Source organism: Meleagris gallopavo, chromosome 3 (genome assembly GCF_905368555.1).
Source record: "Meleagris gallopavo chromosome 3, MGAL_WU_HG_1.1, whole genome shotgun sequence".
In the NCBI taxonomy this organism is placed as follows: Eukaryota; Metazoa; Chordata; class Aves; order Galliformes; family Phasianidae; genus Meleagris; species Meleagris gallopavo.
The window spans coordinates 87,203,167-87,230,977 of record NC_139406.1 but is presented as its reverse complement, the minus strand read 5'-3'; the positions used below and the strand labels follow the sequence as shown (position 1 = coordinate 87,230,977).

The following is a 27,811-nucleotide window of genomic DNA, read 5'->3' as shown; positions in this document are numbered from 1 at the left end:
GGTATCTCACTAGGAAAGAAATGTTTTCTTTGGGAGACTGAATTAATTAAGATTTGCATTTGGAGTTGCACATAAGTGCTATTTAAGTTAATAATTTTTTTTCCTGATTTTGGAATCAGAAGATCTTTGGGTCACAGCACAAATGGATCAGTGTGGACATATGATGCAGTGTGACAAGGTATGCAACCTTGGTCAGAAGTTGCAACTTGCTGCCTCACTAGTCTCTATCAAGCTTCAATTTAGCATATTCATGGATCTGAAAGCTATTTTAGAAAATTATTCATGTATTCATATTAGAAAAATGACTGTTCAGACTTGATATTAAACAAGTCCTTTGAAATTAAAGGACTGCAGACAAATATGAAAAGGCAAGAGAACCAGTAAATGAGTGGGTTTGAAAAAAAAAAAAAAAAAAAAAAAAGGGAAACAAACGAAAATTAGCACCTAATAGAAGCCATGTAAAAATATTCCTCTTTTTGTATTCTGCTTGTCCCAAGTTACCCAATGAGCTGAGAATGAATCATCTCACATGCACTCATCTTTTCTTCTCCATTCTTTCTCCATTCTTGTCATTTGGTTTGTGACTACAGTGCAGGTGTTCCAAGTATCTTAATTGTAAATACTTACACGCATATAAGCTGCTGGATTGCACTCTAGATTCCTAGAAGTGCTCACAGAATAGAAGAGGCAAGAGGATTATGTATTGCTTGGAACAGCCAGGAGGGTTTCTCTTTGGAGCTTGTATTAGAAGACTCTGCCAAATCATTTGATAGTTTCTTTTTTTAGTTTAATTTGTTCTCCAGTGTTGAGCATGTCACCTTTATTTTCCTCTGTAAACTGCTTACTTTTTCTTTACTGATTGTTCCCTGCCATCCGTTGTTTTGCTTATGTATTTCTACACTCTCTGGAGTATGGGTTTTCTATTTGTGTTCATGCAGCAACTTGTGCAGTACATTCTGGATGATCCATTTGTGGCCTTATGGTCTATTATACCACTGTCATCACTTTAGCAGACAATAACGGTTGTCTTTGTGTATTTTTTTGTTGCAGAGATCAGTTTTGATATTAAAAGTAGAAAATACATCATTTACTGACTCTCTGCTGCCAATTTTTAAAGAATTGTGCAAAAGTTAATTTTCCAAAGATTTAATATCAAATCACTGACCTAGACTTAAATATTATCAGCTCTGTGCTTTCATAGTTGTTCTTTATTTAAAGTCTCAGTAACAAAAGTTGCACTTTAATTAATCTGATATATTGTTATAATGGTTTCCATAACTAATGTAGGAAAGGCTTCTCTTACACAGTGGTATTTCTTTCTAGTAGTACAGATTAGTGTGGAATTAATATTTAATTTCCTTTTCTCAAACCGATAATTTCTTTGTCCTCATCAGAGCCACATTATTTTGCTTTTGTGAACTGCAGAGCTTTAAGCCCACTAATAGAGAAACCAGTTCAGTTTTGTACTGAGATAGAATATTAAGCATCTGCTATAATAGTGAAGTTTGGTGAGGATTTACACTAGACTGAGAGCAAAGAGGGGGAAATGATAGGTGAATATTAAGTGTCAATGAGCGACTGTAGTGACTGTGTGTAGTTACATTCTATTTAACCAGAACAGAAAGTTTATTTTCACCTGGTAGAATACCATTTGGTGGATTTCCATGACTGTAAAATCGAAAGCTTTTTCTAATCACCTTATGCTTAAAAGACTGTGGACAACGAGAGCTTGGCCTATTGCCAGTTTATGAGAGTCTGTTTGAAGCATTGAACATGATGAATAAGAGTCATCATTTGCCATCTGGTGGAATAGCTCCTAAAGCAGTTAGATTTGTTAGAGTGAGTCCTGGTCACCTAATGCAACAAATTATCATATGTACATTATTTCTGCTCTGATTTAGTCAGTAGGGAAAAAACAAACAACAAAACAAAAAAACAAAAAAACAACACTTACTTGCATAATTACAAACAGCTGGAATCTGACATTTGACCAAGTGACTTCAGTAAGAAAAAGAAGTGAAAACTGTTTAGTCTAAATTTGCCGCTTATGATGTCATCATATTCAGTATTTTTTCACCTGTAAAAAATTGTTTACTAGATAAACACTGTGCTAAATTCACAAATATGTTGTTTTGAACTTGAGAAAGCCAGAACAAGTATCTTCAAAGACAACAAGTGGACAGCAGGAAGCCAGTATTTAAACCTAAAACTTGACAGAGCCCATTCCTGTAGATTTTTTGAATATACATACAATTTACATTGGAAACTACAACAGCGTGCAATGGAGCAAGCATTAAAGTTTCTGAAGAACTCTACAATTTGAAATAAAAGAATATTTATTGTGAAAAAGTATTTATTTAGAATTTAATGCACGTACTAGTCTTAGTTTATGCTTGGCCTATGGCACAATATGAGTCACAGTTACCCTTGGACTTCAAAGAAATGTCACTTGGAAACTACAAGTGGTCTCTTAGTGCTGCTTAGATTGAGTTTCAACCAGAATCATGACTGTGAGCTCATGTTCTTGCCCAGTAAGTAAGTTGTTACTTACTTTGCAGTTTAAATTCCTCTGTTACATTTTGGTTATCTCTCTTAACATTTAGCTCAATAGGCTTGAAACTGGTTTTCACTTGGACTTAATTACAGAAATGAAGTATTATCTCAAGCTAATGCAGATAGTTGTATGTTTGTAACTGGGGGAGGGATTCCCAAGAGAGAGAGATGTAGAAGCAAAGAAAGATGGAAACACCATTCCTCCAACTTTCGATCCATAACAGGGAAACATGAAGGCAGGGAAGCAAGATTGCTATACCTTTCCAGGTACATGAGTTGTTCCAGACTCCTTTTATTACCATTATCCAAAATTGCCTTTAAAGCATTTAAGAGTTCTTTGTGAGTTTTTTTTTTTTTCCAGTTTTTCATACTATTTACATTATGAAAGCAAAGATTTTTAAATTAAATTGTAAATCTTAGCAGAGATGAGGTTAAATGAAATGAGTATTTACTTCCTTGAAAAATACCTAATAGAAAAATAACTAAAGGAATTTATTTTTGTCTCCTTGTAGGTGGTATTAAGTGTCCTGTTTGCAGCTTTGTATATGGTACAAAATGGGAATTCAACAGACATCTTAAGAACAAGCATGGAATGAAGCTTGTGGAACACGATGGGGAAACAAAGTGGGAGGTAAAGCAAAGTTTTCATGGATTTGGCCCTAGGATTTTAGGAAGTTATGGAGGGAAAGTTAAGGATAACAAGTATTCAAGTGTGTTCTCAACTTTATATAAGAACAAGAGGTCCTGTGTTCTCTCATCACCATTTTCAATGCACACACTCCTGTCACTGTTAATATTGACTGCTTTCATGACTAGTGATTGGACTAATAATGTACTGTGTTTTTTTTTGTATAAAGAAGGCTCTAGTCCTCTGCTGTAGAAAGAATGAAAGTTTTAGCAAAAATATGCGAAACTAAAAAAATGTATATACAACAAAAATACATACAGAATATTCACTGATGTTAACTTGAAGGTGCCCAAAGCTGTGAGGTTGTATTGAATTAATGAAAGAAGCTTATGATTTGGTCTGATGTTAAAATACAGAATGTATATGTTAGTCGGCTAAATAGGATATACTATTATAAAGAGTATGTCTTCCACTATTTAGTCTTGTATCCAAAGTATATAGGAGTCAGAGCATCAATTATTAGGATCAAAGCTTAAAAAAAAACTTAACCAGATCTAAGAAGCCAAGTCAGGAAAAAAACAAGACAAAGCCAAAACATCACCTGAATTTTCTCAGTGGGTGGGGTAGTGCAGCTGCCTTAAGCAGGTGTAACTTTTACATCTTTTCTCTGCTGTAACATGGGTAGCAATTTGTTTTGAAATGAAGACTGGTACTTTAATGAAACAAAATTGAATGTAGATGTAGAAGCTATGGCAAAACCACAGAACCATCCAGTCACTTCCATTAAGAAATCACAGTTAGCAAGCTGAGTTTCCACTGCCTGATTAGTTCATTGTTGGTCTCTAGTGACAGGAGAAAAACAGAATTCAATTGCAGTGGACAAGTCAGTTTCAGATCCTGCTGAATTTCAGGCAGTCCAGCCCTAAGCATCAGTCTGATGGCTGGTTTAGAAGTCTGTCCTGCAGTTTGTGTTCAGCAGTACGCATGGATAGAGTGCAAAATTCTCAAAAACTGTCACAGTAGGTTCAGTGTTAGACAGTTAATCAAAGGAGAAGGGGCAAGTATTTTAAAATGTAGTCCTTTGAAGTGTTATTTCCATATGAATTTTACAAACCATACTATATACGCCCTCCTTGATGGCCAAACATGAAAAAGTAAGAGGACACCCAGGATTCAAGCAAATCTCTGTCATTGGAACAATAATAAAGAGAAAAGTCCCATCAGAGCAAAAGTACATGTTAACAGCCTCTTTTGAAAATAGTAGTTGTGGGAAAGATAATTTCCATAACTCTTGTTTATTGCCCAAAACTCATTATTTTTAGGCTCATAACTTTGATTGTTCTCTAATTTGCTAAAATGAGAGGGAGATTATCCATGCATTGGCTGGGTTTTGTTTTCAAGTTAACTGCTGAAGTTTCTGAAGAAGCGTCTACTCAGTATCTCCATATCACAGAGGCTGGAGAAGATGATCAAGGTACTCAGGCTGCTGTAGCTGCATTACAGAACCTTAGATACACTTCTGAAAACGGTAAGTTACTTTTCTGGGGGTTGGAACACCAAATATGTATTTTTTCATAAATATCTAATTCTTTTCAGTATAGTGGACAATATACAATCACTGTGAAACAATTAAAAATGCTGAAATTTGTCATCCTGAACTTTTTGGGAGTTTATATTTTTTCTTGAAGAGTAAATAGTAAGTGACCATTCATAATTAATTTCTGTGTCCTTGAATCATTAATAATTACCACACTGTACTTTGCCTTTTATTATTAGATGTGTGGAATTTCCTGCCTGCATTATTCAATGTATTGTGAACTCAGCTGCCTTGGCAGAGCAGATGGTGTGTATCTAATGGCAGTTCTCTAGCTATCATTTTTCTTCCTTTGTAAATCAGCCATCCTGCAGAACTGACACAGTGGTATGCTTAATTTACCATATTCCTAAAACAGTACAACCAAACTTAATTCTAATGGTACAGAAAGCAGAATGAACTATTCGGTATCACATTAGACAAGAAAAAGAGGAATTAGATGAGATTGATAAGTCAGGAACAATAACAACTGCAAGAAAAAACTCTTAGGTCTAAGAGAGTGTTAAAATAGAGACTAGAATCAGTGCTTATATTTTTTGAATTTATGTGTGTAAATAAAGGCAGTGGCTGCCAGAAGAGAGCATTTTACCATTGCTGTGAACTGTATGGTTCACCATACAGATAAATTTCACAAGCTCCCGTTTCTTTTGGCATCTCCAAGCATGTCGCAGTTCCATTATGTAACTGGCACTTTCTGTATATTGGTAATAAGTGGGAATTCAGAATGAGTAAAAATATCTTGAGAAAAATTCTTAAGATATAATATTTAAATTAAAGTAAGCATGATCACGAATATGCTGCATATAACAGTTTTGATTTTAAGCATGAGGCAGTAATTTTCAAAATAGAACAATTTGGTTTAACCATCCAACTTTTCTGACATATTCCCTCTAGATATAAAACCTAGTAGTTTATACCAGTTATGTAACTGAAGGCAGTTATATAGGAAAAAATGAAAGAAAGAAAACATTTTTCAGTTCTCAGATAAAATTGTATTTCATTTGGATAACAAAATATAACAACTTAGTTTGAAATTAAGTGATCTGAGCTAGATTCCCACCACAGTATCAGTTTGTAAAGGTTGGGAGTTAAGACATGAGCTTTATTCCATTGACTGGTTCCTTCAGGCCTCTTTCCTAGCTCTGGCACTGATTTCAGCAAATTAAAGCAGCTTTATCATGACCTTGAGAGTTTTCCTCCCTTTCTGACATCTGTCATGCTACTGCTAATCGTATGGACATGCAGACCACAGGAGGGGGATTTCTATTCCTGCATGTCACAAAACATTCTTCAGCAGCTGAGTTTTTTCTTTTTACATTTCGGGAGAAGTGAAAGTATATAATTTTTTTTGTAAACTTGCCTTTCCTTTGGTAGAATTGCACACAGAAAGATAATTTAAAATGTGACAAACATGTTCTGATCCCATACTTATAATGTAATAGGCATTGTTTTTATCAAGACATTAACTTTTTCACTTTAGCACATTAGTGATAATTTAAGGTTGAGAGGTGTTGCAGACATTCGGACAGATGATAAACACAGGTATCTAATATATCAACCAGCTGTCTTTGTTACAGGTATAGACTTCAGGTTCTGCTTAATATGAATGTCTGGCAAATATTCATTTGGATTTGTATAGTCTCGCAGCTGCATAATTTACAGTTACTGCTGTTAGTTGTATCTATTGTTTGCTTAGTCAATGTATTCTTTTTGATCTCTTTAAAATAGTCATAAAAATGAGCAATGTAGTTTCACTTGTTGATGCACGCATTCCTCAGGCAAATTTGTTTTGTGAATACTTTCATCCTATAGATCTGTTATTAAAGTGTCATGCTAGTGAGCTGTTTGAATTTACAGACAGCACAATGTATCAAGGTTAAAGCATGAGGGAAAAGAGTGGCAGTTAGATTTGCATACCCTTAAGGCCTGCTTTACTGTAATAATCTTATATATACTGTCTTTCTGATAAGGTGAAAGACTTGATCCGGCAGCTGTAAACATTCTGCAGCAAATCATTGAGTTGGGATCGGAAACCCATGATGCCACTGCAGTTGCTTCTGTTGTTACCATGGCACCTGGAACTGTGACAGTAGTAAAGCAGGTAAGAGCTCTTCTCCAGAACAGCTTTGTTTTGTTTTAGTATATTTCTTGTGAAATCAGTGTTGTTCTATAAGGCCTAAATTGTGAATGACTTTGTAAGACACATACAGCATTTGTCCTAAAGTAATTTTGTCCCTGTGTTGTGTGTGTATATGTATAGAATCATGGAATTGCCCTGGTTGGAAAAGGCTTTAAAGATCATCAAGTCCAACCACAATCTAACCATGCTACCCTAACTGACAACCCTCCGCTAAATCATGTCCCTGAGCATGACATCCAAATGGATTTTAAACACATCCAGGGGTGGTGACTCAACAACCTTCTTGGGAAGCCTATTCCAGTGCTTAACTCCCCTTTCAGTAAAAAAGTTTTTCCTGATACCCAACCTAAACTTCCCCTGACACAACTTAAGGCCATTTCCCCTCATCCTGTCACCAGTGAGAAGAGGCCAGCCCCTCTCTTGCTGTAAGCACCTTTCAGATACTGGAAGAGAACAATAAAGTCTCCCCCTAGCCTCCTTTTCCCTAGACTAAACAGCCTAGTTCCATCCCAGCCCCAGTTTATATGCACACACACACACGTTTATACATAAATACACTCTATATTTATATAAAATACATTGCCATCAGTACAAACAGATAAAATATAAGTGGATAAATTCGTATAGGAACATGTGAGAGCGAGAAAATACAGTGTTTTCAGACTTCTTAAAATAGTATACCTTCATCATGAGTGGGGATGTAGTCCCACTGTTGTCTAAAAGAGTCAGGAGTTCCTTGGTGCTGCATTATTTTGGAAACAGAAGAACATGAAAGGTTTGTATACAACTGTGCATGCTCTGCAACCATTATATTGTTTGACCATAACCATGAATGAGTGACCATCATTTGTCCTTTCCACTGCTGTCCTGTAGCTAAAGGTAGAGATATATGCAAGGTCTTAAAGTCACATGCCATGAGAACAAAGAAGACTTGTGCTCAGTCTGAGTTCATACTGCCTTTCTTAATGAGGATGCAACAAAACTCATTTGCAGGCATGTAACAGCTCAGAGAAGAATATTACTGATGCTCCTTAACAGCAGTTGCTTCTGTGAGACTGAAGTCAGTATGACCACTCACATTAGGGAAAAATGAAGAGAAAAGTGAATTGTAGTTGGTTGAGAAGACAGGTAGTTGATTTTGTTGGTAACAGGACAAGACCAGAAGATATATGTCAATATTCTGAAGAGCGTGAATAACATGACTTGTTAATTTCAGGCAAGGATTCTGTATGTGGGAAAAGTGCTGGATTCAACTGGTAAAGAATTAAGTGACAGAATTTGTAGTAGATAATGTAGTTCCTTTTAAAATGGGACAAACCTTATAAGGTACTGGTAGAAGAAATGTTAGTATGAATGTATATTTCTTGAAGTTTAGTCCTGCACAGGTTTTGCTAAGAATATTTGCATATGTATAGTATTGCATTTTAGAAATTAAGAATGACAGGATACACAAGATTGTCACATAAACTTGAGCTGGCTATTGATTATGAGCCTTTTGCTTCCTCAGTTTGTCTTTCTCACAGATGTCTTGTAATTTCGATGCTGAGACTTTTTTCCTCCCTGTTATGTTCTCCATGCTATGCTTGTTCTTTCTGTTTCATCATACTTCTTTACTTCATACCTTTTCCTGTTCTGTCCAGTTTTATTCCTCAGGGTGTCTGCACCCAAGGTAGCTGGTAGGCCAGGGAAAGGGAGTACATGAGAAGGCTTAAATTCCTGAAGCGTTTGAGGAGCTCCTTTTATTTAAATGAACCCAAAGTGTTGTTATTGTGGTTGCCTGAACTAACTTGAGGTTTTAGTATTGTGATTATTAAATTCATAAGATTTCTGTGGAAGAGTATAGTCTGTGAAAACACTATTAAGATAATAGCCACCCAGATGTAAGGGAAACAAGGCAGAATTTCAAGAAAAAGCATTTCCAAATTTATTTTTTTTTATTTTTATTTTTTACTTAGCAGATGTTTTCATTAGGAACCATGTAAGAATTTTGGGGTATTTTTTTTTTTTTTTAATTAGTTAAAACAGATCCTGATTTGTAAATTAAATTCTATCATTAAAAAGGAGAGACATTTAATCATCTCTACATGCAAATTTAAAAGCAACTTTAACTGTACTCAGTGCCAACATGTATACTATGCTGTATTTGTGACCTATTTAAAAGGTTAAATGCATTATTATCCACAACCAAATACTGTTCTCTCCTTAAAAGTGTGTATTTTGAAGCCCTTCTACCAGAAACCTAGGAGAAAACAATGCCTAGATAAGTGGCAGCTGTGAGGAAGAAACTGTGTATGTGAAACTAGAAAAAAATGGTGACACCAAGCTGTGTGGTGTGATCAACACACCCAAGGGACGGGATGCCATCCAGAGAGATCTAGTCAGGCTGAGCAGTGGGTCCAGGAGAACCTCCCTCATGAGGTTCATCAAAGCCAAGTGGAGGTCTTGCAGCTGGGTCATGGCAACCCCCATTCGCAATACAAGCTGGGAGATGTAAGGATTGTGCTGAAAAGGACTTGAGAGTACTGGTGGATGGGACTCTGGACATGAGCCAGTCAGAAAGGCAACTGTATCCTGGGCTGCATTAAAAGAAGACAAGTCAGCAGGGTGAGGGAGGTGATCCTGCCTCTCTGCTGTGTGCTGGTGGTGCCTCGCCTTGAGCACTGCATCCAGATGTGGAGTCATCAGCACAGGAGAGACATGAAACGTGTTGGAGCGTGCCCAGAGAAGGGTCACAAAAATCATCTGAGGACAAAAAATCATCCTAAGAGGACAGGCTGAGAGAGCTGGGCTGTTCAGCCTGAAGAAGAGAAGGCTCCAAGGAGACCTGAGAGTGGCCTGTCAGTATCTAAATGGGGCTATGAGAAAGAAGAGGACAGACTCTTTAGCAGGGTCTGTTGTGATGGGACAAGGAGGAATGGTTTCAAAGTAAAAGAGGGAAGATTTAGACTGTATATAGGAAAGAAATTTTTTACAATAAGGTTGGTGAGGAACTGGAATAGGTTGCCCAGAGATATGGTTAATGGCCCGTCCCTGGAGACATCCAAGGTCAGGCTGAGTGGGGCTCTGAACAACCTGATCGAGCTGTAGGTGTCCCTGTTCATTGCAGAGGAGTTGAACTAGATGACCTTTAAGGGTCCCTTACAACTGAAAGATTCTATGATTCTATGAAAATTAATAATTTAAAACATTCAGTGACTTCTGACTACTGAATCTGATCAATTTCTCATTCATCTCAATGCCTATCCTCTTTCTTGTTAGAGCATCTGAATTTGCTGTTAGCATTTTGTAAGTGTTCATATTGCAAATTAATTCTATATGTCACTTTTTAATCCATAGTTTTAGCCTTTGAGTTTACAAGCTGTTAAGAACTGATCACTGCTTTTCCCTTGCTTTATATATATCAACAAATTCCAGTGGTCTAATGTCAGAGTGGTATAAGCTCTACTCCTACATCAAATATTGAATTCTCAGAGCACAGAATCTTCACTGTTTTTCTTTTCTGTTCCTATTGTTAAGAGTGCTGTTGATTAAAAATGCTTTTTTCCTCTGATTTTGAAGTCACAGAGAAATAAAATTAGTGTAAAACTGTAGTACTTCTCAAGCTGAGTGATCTTGTGCTTCCTCTGCTTACATTGAATTTTTCTAATACCTTAGATTCCTCGTTACCTTGCGTGGGCTCTGTGGAAGTAGAGCAAGGAACAAAAGAGATCAGTAGAGGTGTTTGTTTTTTTAATGATTTTTTCTTTTCTCTTTTAATTTCATACTTCTGATGCTTTATCAAATCTGTTTGACCTATGCCACTGCTCTATTTATTATTTCCACTTCTTCCCAGCAGAGAATAGCTTCAGAATTACAGCCACACCTATTTTAGCATGCGGGGAAAAGTCTTTAAATGTTATTAACATGATTGTAATCCTCTCCTATTTGGAACTGACAGCTTTTCTTTATTTCTTTAACACTGCATTGCTTTCTATGGGATATCACTCATTTGTACCTGCTTCTTTGTCAGGTTTTAATTATGCTGAGTTCCTAATTGTTAACCTTGAGGTGATTGTAAGACACGTTCGTATTTCACTTCCCCACTGGAAAATTTATTCCACACTCTATTCTGTGACCTTCAGCTTCTCTTGTGAATTGTGAGACAAAAAATTCATTCAGGGTGTCAGCAATATATCAGCATCATCTGTCACTGAATTTCCATTCTTGTTCTTCAGTGGCCTCTCCAAGTCCTTGCTTAGCTGCTTGGTTTCATTTTTTTTTTTCCTTAACAACATTTATTGTCCTGATTTTTATGCTGTTAAGTTTCTTTTTTTATGAAGAGCATACATAACCTATTTTTTTCATCTCTCATTTTTGGCTGGCCTGGCAGATTGCTTTCATATTTCTATGTTTGCACCTAAAACTTTCTTCTAAATGCTATATTAGTAGGACATTTTAAACTTTTTTTTTTTTTTTTCTTTTTCTTCTGTGAATGTTACACTACATTATTGCTATCTTTTTCTTTCTTTTCCTCCCTGGAACTTTCTGCAACATCTGTACTCTTTACTTTCACTTGTAAATGTGCCATTGACACTTTATCCCTGAAATTATGTGAATCCAGATAGTACCCATTGATAAGGCAACCTTCTTCATCCCTTAGTATTTCCCCAAACTGCGTGTTCAAATGTCTTCTCTGTGCAGTACTTGTAGTGTTTCATGTTAATGGAAGACTTTTACCTGGAGAAACAAGCTTTGTTAATCCTTCTCAGTAGACTGCTACATGTCACGTATATAGCTAGCTTTGTCTGGTATCTTCTTTTTAAATTATTTTTTATTAATTCGCAAGCAGAAAGGTTATGGAGTTTACAGTGTTCTATTGCATTATTTCTCTGAGTTTTATGTGTTCATATTGCTTATATATTAAACCATGAGTACAAATTATTATGCAGCTGTACTCAAGATCAGATTTTGTATTCAGAGCTCCCACCTCACGTATTGAGTGCTGAGAAGAAAAAAATAATTCAATTTTGACTATGGAAATTTTATATTTGTTGTTCATTGGAATGATTTTATAAAAGAAAATAATTTCACAGCATAACAATAATGAATCCCAGACTGAATCATTATTCATAATATGACTTCAAAAAAATGTAAATAAGTCCTATCTAGCTTGGGTTATGATTGGGAAATGGAAGTTGTTAGCTCTGATAGTGCTATGTATGTGAGTCCTTTCAAAGATTCTGTCTAGAATCTGAAATGTCTTCAGCTCATTCTTGTCTGAGAGCCAGTATATTAGATTATTATCAAGATTAAACCTTTTTAGTATCTAGTTTGGGAGAAATTCTGTCATTTTGTTGTACTATAAGAGCATACAGATGATAGGCACACCAAATGCCTGAGAGAAAACCAGGATCCAGTTGTGAGGTTCTGCCATTATATTCTGAAATTGGCAAAAAACCACAGTGAGGCTTTGATCAGAGCATGACACAAAAAGAACAGTTTGTCAGTTTGAATCTATTTCAGTTACTAGTGATCAAGTCTGGATTACTACAGATAGTGATGGTATTTATGGCATAACGTTTGAGATATTCTGTACTTACTAGAAAAAGTAAAATGGGAAAAAGGTGAAGGCATGGAGTAGTACATTTGAAAAATTGCTAGGAAAGAGACTAATGAATGCTTTAACAAAATAAGAGGTACCCATAGTGTATGGTAAAGGTAGACAAGAAATTGGACATTTCTGCGGAAACACAGAACATAGCAAGGAGTGCCTGGCACTGTAAAGCAAGTCACTTTCCTTTCTCTGGATTTAATTCTCTGTGACACATAGCAGATGTCATTTTGCTCTCATGCTATAGGGTGGAAACCAAAATGTTTGTGTTTTTGTTTGTTTTGCTAACAGAGTTCTTTCAGTTCATAACTTATATAGGTAGACTGTATTTTTAGTTCGCGTGTTGAATATAGGAGCAGGATTGGAGGATGAGTAATCATGCCAGTATCACAGCCACACTTGATTAGCAGTGTCTGCAGATGTGTTTTCAAGACCTTTCAATTACAAACTGCCTTGAAGTATGACTGCATCTTTCAGTTAGGCGCTACATCAAACAAGGAATGCCAACTAATTTTGGAGGAGAAGATTGTTCCATGTTAAGCATTTGTTTGATATAAATACCATGCTTCTTGAGAAGAAACGTTTCCCTCACAAATGCACACAGCTGTTAAATTATTTTTTAGCAGAAAAGGACTCTGTCATTATGTTCTGTCTGTAAATGATTCTCTGTGATGACAAAATGCCAAGATATCTTTTGTTGGCTTCACAAAGCAAACATTCTTGCTTGTTTCCTGAATCATCCTGCCTTGATCATGGCATCAGCAGAGTTGTCCCTTTCTGGACTGCATCCAGCATCTCTCATTTTTGTTATAGTTGTTGCTCTCCCATTTCCAGTGGTCATTAGCAGGAATGAGTAGTGGCAGCTAGATATATTCTATTTCAATACCTGTATTTTGTGTAAAGGCAAGGATTTTTATAAAATCTCTCTGAAATCAAAGATAGAAACCATGTAGAATTCTTTATCCAAATCTAATTTTATATTTTTGCTTCAATTTAATGAGCAGAGCAGTAGATTTTTGGATTTCTAGTTTCAGTCAAACTTGTAGATAACTATACTGTAGTACTCAGTTAAGTTTGATTGCATGTTATCTATGTCTACTGTGTTACCAATATTTCCTGTTTTTATGTAGATATTAGTAAACAATTGTGTTGTTAATTTGCTTGTCTTTGGACCTGAAATATGTTTTGAGCATTTTTATTAGCACAGAAGTTATTGTTCTGATATGAGAAACTCATCAGCAGATGATTATGTAAAGCTTTAAATCTTGTCCTCAGTATTATTTATCCTGTATGAGCAAGTTACTGAAATCCCTTTTTATTCAGAGCAAATCCTGCCTGCCTTGTACACAGAAAACTGCTTGAGTAGAGCAGCACTCTTTGTTCTCTTTAACAAAACCAAATCATTTCCCCCTCCAAAATCCAACTAACCTATTCCCAAAGTATTTTCACCTCTTCAAATCCGTGTACTTTTCCTTAATTCCTAATTCTCCATAACAATTATACCTGAGTGAGCACTGCAAACAGAATTTTTTTTCTACAATCTTTCTTGTAGCACAATGGCATATAAAAGATTTAGCTGAAGATTCAGAGCTTCACTTCCTAAGTAATACACAGCCATTTGACTCATATGATCTTTTTCTTTGTTGATGTTTGGCAAAACTATTTGGCCACTCTAAACAACCTTCTCTTATCCCAGTTAGACATTGCATCAATCCTCTGTTTTCCTGGGGCTATAAAGCTATCATTTCAAGCTCCCTCTGAAGAAGATAATGAATATTATATTAACCATTAGTAATTATTTGTATTATTATTTTTACTACTTTCTCACTTACTGGCCCATCTCTCTTTAGCTGTTAAGATTTTGATTTCTACCTTTGATCAGTCTGTGAAGATTTAATTACTCATTACTTTTCCTAAATAACTTTCTTAATGCCTTCTTCCATATTATGGCCAGGAAAGTCAGTGGTACCCTGGGGTGCATTAAAAGAGCATGTCCAGCAGGTCGAGGGAGATTCTCTTCCCTCTGTACCCTGCCCTGGTGAAGCCACATCTAGAGTATTATGTCCAGTTCTGGGCTCCACCATTAACAAAAGATAGGGAATTTCTTCAGAGAGTACAGCAGAGGGCCAAAGAGATGGTTAGGAGCCTGGAGCATCTCTATTCTGAGGATAGGCTGAGAGACCCGAGACTGTTCAGTGTGGAGAAAAGAAGGCTGAGGGGGATCTTACCAGTGCATATAAGTATTGAAAGAAGGGAAGTCAGGTGGATGGAGCCAGGATCTTTTTGGTGGTGTCCAGCAATGGGACAGGGGCAGTGGCTACGAACTGGAACTCAGGAAGTTTCAGCTGAACATGACAAAGAACTTCTTTAAGAGTTGTTACAGAGCACTGGAACAGACTGCACAGAGAGGTTGTAGAGTCTCCTTCTCTAGAGAGATTCTAAACATATCTGGATTTCCATTGCAACATACTGTAGGGAACCTCCTTCAGTGGGTGGTTGGGTTGAATGGCTTGCAGAGGTCCCTTCCAACCTCTACAATTCTGTGGCTGTCCTTAGTTATGTGGATTCTTAATGAAGAGCAACTTGTACCTCATTGTGTTCAAAAGTACACCACCACCAGTTATCTATGGTTAGGCTGTTGGTATGTTGACACTGCTGCCTGTTACATGAAGGTAGAATCATAGAATCACCAAGGTTGGAAAGATCTCCAAGATAATCCAGTCCAACTGTCCAATATTTCCCAGTAAACCACCCCCCTCAGGGACACATCAACACATTTCTTGAACACCTTCAGGGTTGGTGACCACCACCTCCCTGGGCAGCCTGTTCCAGTGCCTGACAGCTCTTTCAGAGAACTACTAATCTGAGGGTACCACTGTCACGTTTATATTCTGCTCACCCATCTCCTTTTGTCTGCTTACTGTTTCATGATTTATGTTGAAATTATAAGACCTTTGGATGTGAAATACTTTTTGCACTTAGAATACCTGATAGAGTTCAGATCCTGGTCCAAATCACTATACTAATACTAATAATGAAGAGCAGCTATTGGCTCACTTCCTCTTTTTTTCCCATTCCAAAATAACAGACAAGAGTGATCTTAGTACCTCTGCAGCATGGAATTCAGCTCTGTTCCTGAAAAGCACAGTAACATGTTTTCAGTCTGGACTTCTAAATACCTTGATCTCAAGAGCAAGTGTATGAGTTGTTTCACTAGCTATACGTATCTTTATCAAGCTTAGGAAAACACTGGTTTTTCATGCATTTCATACTTTGTTTTAGTTCCTTTCATCATTTCATTCTGTGATCTCTTCAGGCTGTGGTAAAATCCTACCATGGCAACAACCACTTTTTACAAAGTGACAGCAGAAGTAATGCATAGCAAGGATTACATATCAGCTTACAGATGATCACAGGACAGAATTTTATAGCATAACAGATCTTCAAAAATAAGCATCTAATAATATTACTATGGCTGTCATGTCAACAGGTACTGCATGTTATACTTCAGAAGTACTCATATTTTAATCTCTGATTTGTACCTACTTTATCCTTGTTACACTGTTCATCCTGAACTTTTGTTAATACATAGAGTTATGTATGTGTTGATTATCAAGACTGACGTTCCTTTAGCACATGGAGCAATTTATTCTTTATCTCGGGGATGCCAGCAAATAAAAATGTTATTATGGGCAGATGTCCCCATTTTCTTAGTTTCTGTGAAGTTCTTGTCATCTGCATAACATATAGATAAAATCTCTTGTCAACATCAGTGCTCTCTGATAGAACTCTTGAAATTGTGGCAGTATTGCCTTATTTCTTCAGAGGAAAATCTGGTGAAAATGCATTCTACCAGAGAAGACATGTTGCCAATCACAGTCTCTTTGTCAGAATTTATTTGACCAGCCAATGGATGAAGCTTCTTAAAAATCTACTTCACCAGTATGAAGATTTATTTACCACTTTGCATTTTTAATTTTGTGCATCTTGAGTCTTGTATACTGAATTTTCCTGTTATTCTGAAATGAGCGTTCACCAGATTGTCTTTGTTTTGTAGCTCTCTATAGAGATTCTATATAAATGATCAAATTACACCATTTTTCTGTGCATCTGTGTGTACACAACATGTCTGTGTGTAAACCAGAACAGAGAGAGTTCAGATTATTCAAATGGCACCGAACAAAATGGTAGAGGCAGTCCAGCAGGCAGCAGCGTAAGCTGGGGCATCACATAGCCAGGTGCTCTCTATGATCTAGAATGCTTATATTCACTTTTTGTTTTCAGATTTTCAGTTGATAACTTGTACATTTACTTACTGTGATTTCTTACAATATAAATAGAGTCATCTGTAACCTAGTGTAAGATTCTGAATTCCTGCAGTGTCTGTTTAACTTTTCTTCTTCATGGTAATAACCTGAAAGGCAGCACTCAGTCCGAAATCAAGGCACAGATTTTGCAGAGGATTTTGAGTCAAGCTCAGCAAGGTTGTTTTAAACATGTGAATCTGGAATTCCTACTGACTGCAAAGAAAGATGTAAATACTTGTTATTTCTATGAGCTATAGAATAAGAAAGCAGCTTTAGCAGTTTATGTATTTCCTTTTTTCCCCTTTTTTACAGTAAGGAAGAAGTATATTTTGGCATATTAATGGCTTGAGTTAATATATCTCAAAATGTAAATTACTTGCTTTGTTTTATAGGAAGAGGTTCCTTAGATGTATCCATTTTTTGTCATTTAGATAGTCCTCAGATATTTGCATTTAGAACTTGAGATAATTTAGAAATCTTGGTCTTTTTATAAAGACATGGGGGCAGAGGATCCATCAACTTCCGTGAGGAAGTACTTTAAGCCAGTGAAGAATATTTATGCAGGTACTGAATTGATTTAGTATATCAGCTGTGTGTGGCTTCAGATTCTTTCTGCCATTCTGTAGTGAAGTATATGCAGTCAGATGCTTATCATCTGGCTCTTGAACAGAAAAGAGGTCACGGATGCTACTCTTCCAAAGATTTCAGTTGCCAATAAAAAGAACTGAGTGTAGTAACTTCATTCATTCTTATGGCAGCTATCCCACTGTTTCATTAGTTTGAGGGATGTTAATTAATATTTTGAGATTATTTCCTGTAGAACAACCTAACAGGAACCAAACAGAAGCATGTAAACATTGAACTGATTTAAAATGTAAATATCCGAAATAAAGTGGTAATTTGTCAAACTAAAAGGATTACAGATAACTGTCCAAAAAAGATACTGGAATCTAGAAACACAAAAAATAAGGACATTAGTCTTCTTTACCTTGCTTAACAAGGGCACAGATCCACATTGATAAAGGTAGATGGGGAGGTTAAATGAACTTTCTTTATTGGCCATTTTAATTTCAAAAGCATATAAAGCTGAATGAGTATTGGATTGTTGTTATTTAATTGAATGAGATTCTAATTTCATTTCATTTTCATGTCAACTGTGCTTTGTCTTCCTTTGTTCATTATTTGTGTACACTCACAGAACTATTTTTTAAATTATTTATAGTTCTGATTTAGAGTGACTAAATTGAGACCAGACGAGATCTTTTTCAGACTGTGTTGTTCATTCTTGCAGCTCTTAGCAAAGTAGAGTAATTTTTCTGGCCTGAGGCGTATTGTCAGAGGATTATGTATCATGCACTAATACCAGAGAAGTTACTGTGCATTACATAATTAAAAAGCCAACTTTTAGACACCTCGATCTGTACGTTTTTGAAGATCAGTACCGTCAAGGACTCTATCTGTGAGCTGACTTAAGAACAAGATGTGAGATTTTAATTGCCTGACATTTTTAACTGCAGCTTTCTATCCAATTCCACTGGCAGTTAGACTTTGGTCCACCTGTTCTGATCTTCTTAGATCAGATGTTGTCGATGTTGTGTGGAGCCTTCTATTTCAAGAGGAGCCAGCACAGGAGCAGGTAGCCTCAAGAGAGAGAATGAAACAGTTACAAAAAGGGAGTGCTGTCTGAATTCACAAAACTCTTAGTGTTTAAGCAGCAGCTAGAGTGTTTTGTTATTGTTGTTGAAAAAGGTGTATAGGAGTATCAGGAGAAGGAAAGTGTTATGTTTCTTTTCATGGTTTAGTTTGTTGCATTTTGAGCAGGAGCTCAAAATGAAAAGGGTAATTTTTGGGATATCCATTTTTTGCAACACCATAAATTTGTTTTCCTGGAGGTGGTTGCAAATTTTCTTATGTCAAGACAAAGCATTCTACATCGCACAAATTGTTAGACATGGAACCTTAGCGACAGCTGGAGCTGTTTAAAATAAATTGCAATTAAAAGGTTCGGGTATGCTTGGTAAAGGATGCAGAACATGGAATGGACTTTATCCTTATCACGTATCTTTATCCCTATAATCTGAATGCTGTGCAGTAAAGCCAGAGTCAGCATCAGTAGCTATAATTGTGCTGTTGAGGTAAGGTAAATGGCATTGGTAAGATTCTCTTTAGAAGTCTGATCTTTTACCAGTTTAGATCCACTTATATTTCATCAGTACCACAGACGTACTTGGACCTCTGAATAATTTAACACCTGAACATACTTGTTATTGTTCGAGAAAAAGCCTTGTAAAGCTTGATGAATTGAGTGAAAGTTCAAAGTGATATAAGTCCTCTGGGGTCTGTTTGTATCTGAAATCTCCCTGATCTGTCAGATACTTAAAACATGGAAGAAGAAAAACTGCAGAAAAGTCAATATACAAAAATGGGAATGGTTGCTTGAGGGAGTGTAAAAAATAAAAAAAAAATGTAGAAAAGAGAACCGAGAAATGAACATACAGAATTTCTCCTCGCCAGTCTCTAAGGAGTCTGGCACGTGCTTGAGCACTTCACTGCTGTTCTCCCTGCTGTTCCCTCTCTCCTCCTAAGCACCAATACTGAACTTCCATAGAATTCCTTGGAGTCCATTCTTCTAATAACACTGCTTAGAAATTAGTGTAGTACAAAGGAGAAGTGGAGAACTTTTGAATCAGTTTCTAATTAAAAAAAAACAAAAAACAAAACGCTTACATCGGTAACATGTTATGTAATTGAGTGGACTCCACAAAGAATAGAATCTATCATACGTATTTTTTAAAATCTCTTATGACTTCATTGCTGCCAGGAGCACAACGTACACTGCTCTGAGGTACGAGGGTTACACTGAAATCTAGTAAATTGATCATGTATTGATCCTTTGTTCTCTTCATATTTCACTTTGTGTGATTGTTGGAAATGCCATCAAGTTTTGCTTTCTGCCAAGGTGTGTAGGAGAATCACAGTTCTGTGTTCATGCTCTGTTGTTGGTGATATATATATATATGTTGTTTATGATTTATATATAAGTTGGTGATTTATAGATTCATTTGATGATGTGAAAAAAGTATTTCTGTAGAGATTGCTCCTAGAGATTCAGTCAGCTACTTTCTTGCAGTGACAAATAAACATCATTTATCTCTGGAAGTTCATTTCATAAAGCATTTTGTAAGTCTAAATGAAAAAGAAATAGGCCTTAGCAAGAACTACCCATTTTCCAAATAGGAAAGGAAGAGAAGATCTAATTAACTGCATGTTGCAGATGCAAGTGGGTTGGCATTTATACTCCAGCTAATAAAACAGCCCTCTTCAATGAACAAGGGGAGTGGTGTATGCTGAAAACACCTAACAGATGCCTTTGCATGTATTTTGTGCGTGTAAAAACCGCTATGCCATTCTGTCCCCAAAATAATGTTACAATTAGTATGTGTTAGAATCAATTTCCTCCTCGTAACTTAATTTTCTAATGTGTTGTTACTGGCCTTGAACATTACGCATCGATGGGTTGTATGGATCTAGTCAAGAGCTAAGTTTTGATCTTGAATTCTTTTGAGTACTGTAGTCTCAGTATAACTTACAAATAGTTGAGTTCTTTTAAATTTCACAGAATCACAGAATTGTAGGGGTTGGAAGGGACCTCTAGAGATCATCGAGACCAACCCCCCTGCCAAAGCAGGTTCCCTACACCAGGTCGCACAGGTAGGCGTCCAGGCGAGACTTGAATATCTCCAGAGAAGGAGACTCCACAACCTCCCTGGGCAGCCTGTTCTTCCAGTGCTATTTCGCATATTTGTGCGAAACTTCCTATGCTGCAGCTTATGTCCGTTTCCCCTCATCCTGTCTCCACGTACCACTGAAAAGAGACTGGCCTCACCGTTATGGCTGCCACATCTCAGATATTTATTAAGCTGGATCAGATCCCCTCTCAGTCGTCTTTTCTCAAGGCTAAACAGACCCAGTTCACTTAGCCTTTCTTCATAGGGGAGATGCTCCAGGCCCTTCACCATCTTTGTGGCCCTCCGCTGGACTCTTTCCAAGAGATCCCTGTCTTTTTTGTACTGGGGAGCCCAGAACTGGACACAGTACTCCAGATGAGGCCTTACCAGGGCAGAGTAGAGGGGGAGGATCACCTCCCTCGACCTGCTGGACACGCTCTTCTTAATGCACCCCAGAATGCTATTGGCCTTTTTGGCCACAAGGGCACACTGCTGGCTCATGGCCAACCTGTCGTCCACCAGGACGCCCAGGTCCCTCTCTCCAGCAGCTCATCCCCCAGCCTGTATTGGTGCATGCAATTATTCCTCCCTAGGTGTCAGACCCTACACTTGCTTGTGTTGAACCTCATCCGGTTTCTTACTGCCCAGCTCTCCAGCCTGTCCAGGTCTCGCTGAATGGCAGCACAGCCTTCAGGCGTGTCAGCCAATCCTCCCAACTTCGTATCATCAGCAAACTTGCTGAGGGTGGCCACTATCCCCTCATCAAGGTCATTGATGAAGATGTTGAACAAGACCGCACCCAGCACAGACCCCTGGGGGACACCACTGGTTACAGGTCTCCAGCCAGACTCTGCACCACCAGTGACGACCCTGTGCGCTCTGCCAGTCAGCCAGTTCTCAACCCACCTCACTGTCCACTCGTCTATCCCACGCTTCCTCAGCTTTGTTATAAGGATGTCGTGGGAGACAGTATCAAATGCCTTTCTAAAATCAAGGTAGACTACATCTACCGCTCTTCCCCCATCCACCCAGCATGTGACAGCATCATAGAAGGCCACCAAGTTGGTTGAGCACGACCTCCCCTTGGTGAACCCATGCTGACTACTCCTGATAACCTCCTTTTCTCCCAGTTGTCTGGAGATGGTGTCCAGCACAAGCTGTTCCATCACCTTTCCAGGGACAGAGGTGAGGCTGACAGGCCTATAATTACCTGGGTCTTCCTTCATGCCCTTTTTGAAGACCAGAGTGACATTGGCTATCCTCCAGTCTTCAGGGACCTCCCCTGTTATCCAAGACCTCTCAAAAATGATGGAGAGCGGTTCGGCAATGACCTCCGCCAGCTCCCTCAGCACACGTGGATGCACCCCATCAGGTCCCATGGATTTGTGGACCTTAGTGCTGCCTAGGCGCTCACGCACGTCCTCTTTCCTGACTAAAGGGAAATCTCCCATTCCCCAGACCCTCTCCCTAACCTCCAGGGTGTGGGATTCCTGCGGGAAAACCTTTTCACTGAAGATGGAAGTAAAGAAGGCATTCAGTATCTCTGCCTTCTCAGCATCCCTCATTACCAGAACCCCCCCCTCACTTAGTAAGGGGCCCACATTCTCTCTAGTTTTCCTTTTGCTGTTAACATACTTGAAGAAGCCTTTTTTATTATCCTTTATCACTTCAGCCAGATTCAATTCCAGGCAGGCTTTAGCCTTCCTTGTTGCATCGCTGCAGGCCCAGACTACATTCCTATATTCTTCCCAAGTGGTCAGACCCTTTTTCCACATTTCATGGACCTTCTTCTTTCCTTTGAGCTTGCGCATGAGCTCCTTGCTCATCCACACAGGTCTCCTGCCACCTTTTCCCGATTTCTTGTTCACAGGGATGCACCGATCCTGAGCTTGGAAGAAGAGCTGTTTAAATGCTGACCAGCTCTCAGAGGCCCTCTTACCTTCTAACACCTGAGCCCATGGGATAGCTCCAAGTAGGTCCTGGAAGAGATCGAAGTTGGCTCTCCTGAAGTCTAGGGTAGCAATCCTACTTACTGCTTTGCTTCTTCCACTCAGGATCTTGAACTCCACCATCTCATGATCACTACAACCCAAACTGCCCCCAACCTTTACTTCCTTAACAAGTCCATCCCTGTTGGTGAGAATAAGGTCCAGTAACACCCCTCCCCGCGTCGGTTCCTCCACCACCTGCATCAGAAAGTTGTCTTCAACGCACTGCAAGAACCGTTTGAACCGTGCGTGCCTGGCCATGTTGGTCGCCCAGCAAATATCTGGATAATTGAAGTCCCCCATAAGCACCAGTGCCTGGGAACGTGACGCTACATCCAGTTGCTTATGGAAGGCCTCATCAGCCTCCTCATCGTGATCAGGGGGCCTGTGGTACACACCCACAACAGTGTCACCCTTACCAGCCTGCCCCTTGATTCTCACCCATAAGCTCTCCACTGCTACATCACTCTCCCCCAAGTGAATTTCAATACATTCTAGCTGCTCTCTCACATAAAGAGCAACTCCACCACCCCGCCTAGCCAGCCGATCTTTCCTAAAAAGCACATAGCCCTCCATGACAACATTCCAGTCATGCCAGCTGTCCCACCACGTCTCCGTGATCGCAATGAGATCATGACCTCGTGACCGCACGCAGAACTCCAGCTCTTCCTGTTTATTTCCCATGCTACGTGCATTAGTATACAGGCACTTAAGAGAAGCAGCATCCCCTCACCCCTCTCCAAGCCTTTGAACTCCACTGTCTCCACCCATCAAGTTCTGTTTGGAGCCTCAAACTGCCCCCTCAGTCCCAGCGGTCCTCATTTTGTCCCCTTCCCCCTTCATACCTAGTTTAAACACCTGTCAATAATCCTGCCAGTTCCTCGGCTAGAACCCACTTTCCCCATGGAGACAGGCTGCTTCCATTTGCAGCCATCATGCCAGGAGATTTAATACCAGAATCTGCTGCACATCTTTCTTTTTTGACAAAAAATAAAACGCTTATTAAAAGCCATTTACAGTTGCTACTATCAGTATTCTTTCAATAATGTAAAAATTGCTGCCTCATAAACAGGTGCTAGGGGTGCATTTCAGTAAATCTTAAATTTCACAGTTTTCTAATAAATTACTCCATTATGTTTTGGTTACAATGACTGTTCTTAAAGTTTAGAATGATTTTCATTTATTTATTCATTTATTTTTTACCTCAATGAGCAACAATCTATTGGGTTTAAAAAAAAAAAAGAAGTGAGAATTGTTCTGTGGTCTGTTGATGCCCATAGCAGGGGTGTTGGGTCCAGATGATCTTTTAAGATCCCTTTTAACCCAAGCCATTCTTTGATGACTGTAGATGTCTTTTAATGTGGTTTTGGATGGATTCTCATATCATTGGTACTGGAGGAGCTGTTTTTTGGTATATTTAAATAAGAGCAGTTTTGAGTAAATTACAAGCGAGAGATTAAAACTGTTTCAAGAGACATAGGTTCCTATAACTTTGTTCTCCATGCATGTAACTGAAATAATGGTTTACTGTTTTCAGTATTTTGTCTGCCTAAACACTTCTTAAAATTAATTGCTACAAATTTTGTGTAAAGCTTTCAAAAGTTTCTGATTTCTGTGTTGTATTTGCATTAATCATCACAGTAGCAGTTGTTTATTGGAAAAGTGAAAGTTCTGTAAACACTTCAATTTCTTCCTAGGTAAAAGAAGAGGAGCAATCAGCCAATCACACTTTGATGATTCAGGAGACTTTGCAACAGGCCTCAGTGGAGCTGTCTGAACAGCATCACTTGGTAGTCTCATCAGATGAAGTGGAGGGAATTGAGACAGTGACTGTCTACACACAGGGTGGAGAAGCTTCAGAATTCATAGTTTATGTTCAGGAAGCGATGCAGTCTGTAGAAGAACAGACTGTGGAACAATCTGTGCAGGAGCTCTAAAGAATGGTATTTAAATGGGATGGCTACTTATTTGCCAAAGCCAAAACTTGTATTTCTTCTCCTAACACAACAAAAACAAGCAAGCAGACAGATTTTTGGTTAATTTGTGAGGTAAAACCTTTTTACAGATATGGCTGGTTGGACTGTATCAGTAACTTTCAGTACAAAACTACCTTGGACTTTCTTTTTCCTGAAGAAAGTTCCTGTTGTGAAAAAAAAAAAATTCTTCTTCCCCATCTAAGACCTCATATCATTCCTGTAAATCTTCAAAATACTGTTTTCTCAAAATTGTTATATACCACAATAAAAAAAAAAAACATCCATCAAAGCAGCAGATTGTCCAGAAAAGTCCCTCCATCCCTCCTTATAGATACTAAGTTTGTGCTTGACTTCAATGGAAACAGGGTTTTTTGGTGTTTTTTTTTTTGTTTGTTTGTTTTTGTTTTGTTTTAGGAAAAATTAGTAGGACTTCTTATTTCTGAATATATGCTTAGAATGTGTGTTCAGATTTGTAGACCTAACTCATTCAAAGACTCAAGATTTAGAAATATACCACAGATAGATTTTAATTTGTATTTGTGAGTTGATTGTTTGGGAGATATTTAAAGCCATATATGATAATTCCAGGTACCAATTGTTTTTTAGATATTTGGATAATGGTAACTCTTTCCATCCCACTGAATAAAGTACTGTTCAGTACTATATGATGAAACCAAATGTTTGTCAACTCAATGTATTCTGTTTAAAAAAAAAAAAATTGTAAATGCTATAAAATATGTCTGTTCATATGTTTTAAAAAGATGTTTGTAAATATGGCTGTGTGAAAGAACTTGTACAAAAAATAAGTAAATACTGACAAAAATTTAGAGATTCTTAATTATAAATGTATATAGTTCCAGATTTTTCTTTGTGAATTTGAATTGTTTAATATTTTTAAACTTGAGTTATAAAAGTTACTAATTAATAATAAAATTGTCATGTTTTCATTTAATGCACTAATTATTTAAGTGTTGCCTTCCTTTTCACACCTAATTAAAGAATGCTTTTTTTGTACTAGTCTGGCAAATTATTTGTCCAGTTAGTAGTTTCTAATCAGGAAAGTAATGTAAAGAAGTCTTGTAGGAATTATCTATGTAATTGAAAATATTTGTGGGCATTCTGAGTGAAGAAGTAGAGAAAAGCTTTTAAATACATTCATGTATTGAGTTGGTTGTCTACTTCTTGTCAATCTGCTTTTTTACACATCATACAAAATTGGATTGCAAACATTTTGTGGTAGATTCTCCCTTGACTCTGGTGATGTGGTGATAGGGAATTTAAATTTGTTACTGGAAAACAACTAACCAAATACTTCAAAATTTAGCAGGGTAAAAATAATTCAACTTCAGTGGTTGCTACATTTCTTCTGCTTAAATCTTGAAAGTGTGTAAGATGTACCAGGGATGTTAGATTTGTAGGACAGATATATATACATATCCTTTTTTGCCAATTACTGTAACTGACTGGGACTGGTTACATGTCAGTGTTGACTTCAGCAAATTTGATTAGATGAAAAGTGTTCAGTAACAATTGTAATGTAGAAAATGATGCACCACATATGCCAACTTGATTAATCTGCAAAAGAAGCTTGTTTTTGTAAGTTAAAATGCAGTGTTGAATTGCAAAAATAAGTCTATTATCTAAAAGAGAATAGAACAATCTTAAAAGGTTTTCTTAGAATTTATTGAAATTAGCCAATTTGTAATTAATTCACATTTGGAAGAGAATCTTGATCATATGCAATAACAACTATGTTTTTGATGTAAAACCTTTCTGAATCAATTCAGCAATGTATTACTGACTGGGGGGAGGGAGAATGTAAAAGTATTTTGGTTCATATCATTCAAAAATTTGGAAGTAAATTATTTCAAGATAGATTCAGTAATTCTCCTTATGTGAAATATGTCAGTATTTGGAGAAATGGGTTTATTTTTCTTACCTTTCTCATTTTAATTCTAGTATGTCATAGCCACACATACCCACTGAAATTTAAGGCTTGATTTGCCTTTTGTTAAATAGCAGTAGAAGGACCATACTTCCTGATGTAGTGAAGTTTCTTCCACCAGAACACTGTACTAAATTTTATGAGTTCTATTACAGATAAATTCAGATGTGAATATAGGTGGTAGAATTTCCGATTATTAGGCATAAAAATGTGTTAATTTTCTATAACCTTTTTATTTAAGACATAATTTTCAAGTGTTTTCTTAGATGCTATTATTATTATTTTCCCCAAATCTGCTTAGAAGTTCATTGATTGGAAACCAGCATTGGAACAGGCTGCCTGGAGAAGTGATGAAGTCACCATAACTGGAGGTATTTTAGGGATGTGTAGATATGGCACTAAGGGACAGGATTTAGTGGCAGACTTAGCAGCATTAGGTGATGGTTGGGCATAGATGATCTTGAAGGTCTTTTCCAACCTAGATCTTTGTATGATTCTAAGACAGGAAATACTTTGGGCAGTGTTGAGTACTGTATCTTGATTTATTGTCTCCGTAATTATTATATTTTCATATTTTTAGAATATGCAACAACTGTAATATTCCTGAGGGGGTGAGTGCTTCCTCTTTAACGTAGGTCATTGCACTTCACAAAGTGGATGTCAAAAGATTTGTCTGTTTTTCAGAAGCAAGTTACTGAAAGAAGGAAAACAGAACTTTGTTTATGCCAGTCACTTGTTCTGAGAGGCCCCAGCTGTTCAGTTGACTTCTATTTGGATTTGAAACTACCAAGAAGGTAAGGATCAGCTCTTTTGCTTGGGAAGGTCTGTTTCTGTCTATCACCTAAGCAGCAGAGATTCTTTACAGTGTGGATTGTCTTAATAAATTTCTTTGGAATAATCTAAAGTTACAAAGTTCTGAGTTCACATACAGAATCTTGACGCTTCAGTGTAGAGTTTAGTTTTACTGAAAGGCAATTAAACATCCTTTTATGTTTCTATATGTCCTATCACAGATTGGATGTGTGCTCAAGAAGTATAAAACAAACAAACCAAAAAAAAAAACCCCATCAACTTGCATGTCAAGAATAAGCAAGAACCATTAGCACAGTAGGGAAAAAAAGAGAGTAGCAGAAATTATATTGCAGATATGAAATGTTTTGAACTCTTAGTGAACAGAGAATTTGGTATGGAAGGGAACGTTTTGGTGCTGTACTTAACTGCAGAATCAGGATTTGTTTTTTGGATTGAGCTCCTCCTGCTTGCCTACAGAAGAGGTTTATAATTTGTTGCACCATTTGTTGAAGCTTCAGTGAGGTTAATGAAGATATGAAAACTGACCGAGTGAGGAAATTTAAGTACGCA

The 27,811-nt window shown here is 37.5% G+C and overlaps 1 protein-coding gene and 1 long non-coding RNA gene across 2 annotated transcripts in view; both read left to right on the top strand.

The window, feature by feature from the left end:
* ZFAT (zinc finger and AT-hook domain containing) overlaps positions 1-26,385 on the top strand; it is an 87,197-nt gene extending 60,812 nt beyond the window's left edge. The window contains exons 13-16 of the mRNA XM_085221727.1: positions 3,066-3,184; positions 4,583-4,709; positions 6,746-6,876; positions 24,226-26,385. Coding sequence (XP_085077853.1) covers positions 3,066-3,184; positions 4,583-4,709; positions 6,746-6,876; positions 24,226-24,465 — 617 coding nt within the window. The 3' untranslated portion in view covers positions 24,466-26,385. The remainder of the gene's footprint in view (positions 1-3,065; positions 3,185-4,582; positions 4,710-6,745; positions 6,877-24,225) is intronic.
* Positions 26,386-26,769: 384 nt separating this feature from the next.
* LOC146544801 (uncharacterized) lies at positions 26,770-27,592 on the top strand. Its single transcript, XR_014882201.1, has 3 exons — positions 26,770-26,820; positions 27,134-27,243; positions 27,463-27,592. It is a non-coding gene; the product is annotated as an uncharacterized LOC146544801 (long non-coding RNA).
* The last annotated feature ends 219 nt before the right edge of the window (positions 27,593-27,811 follow it).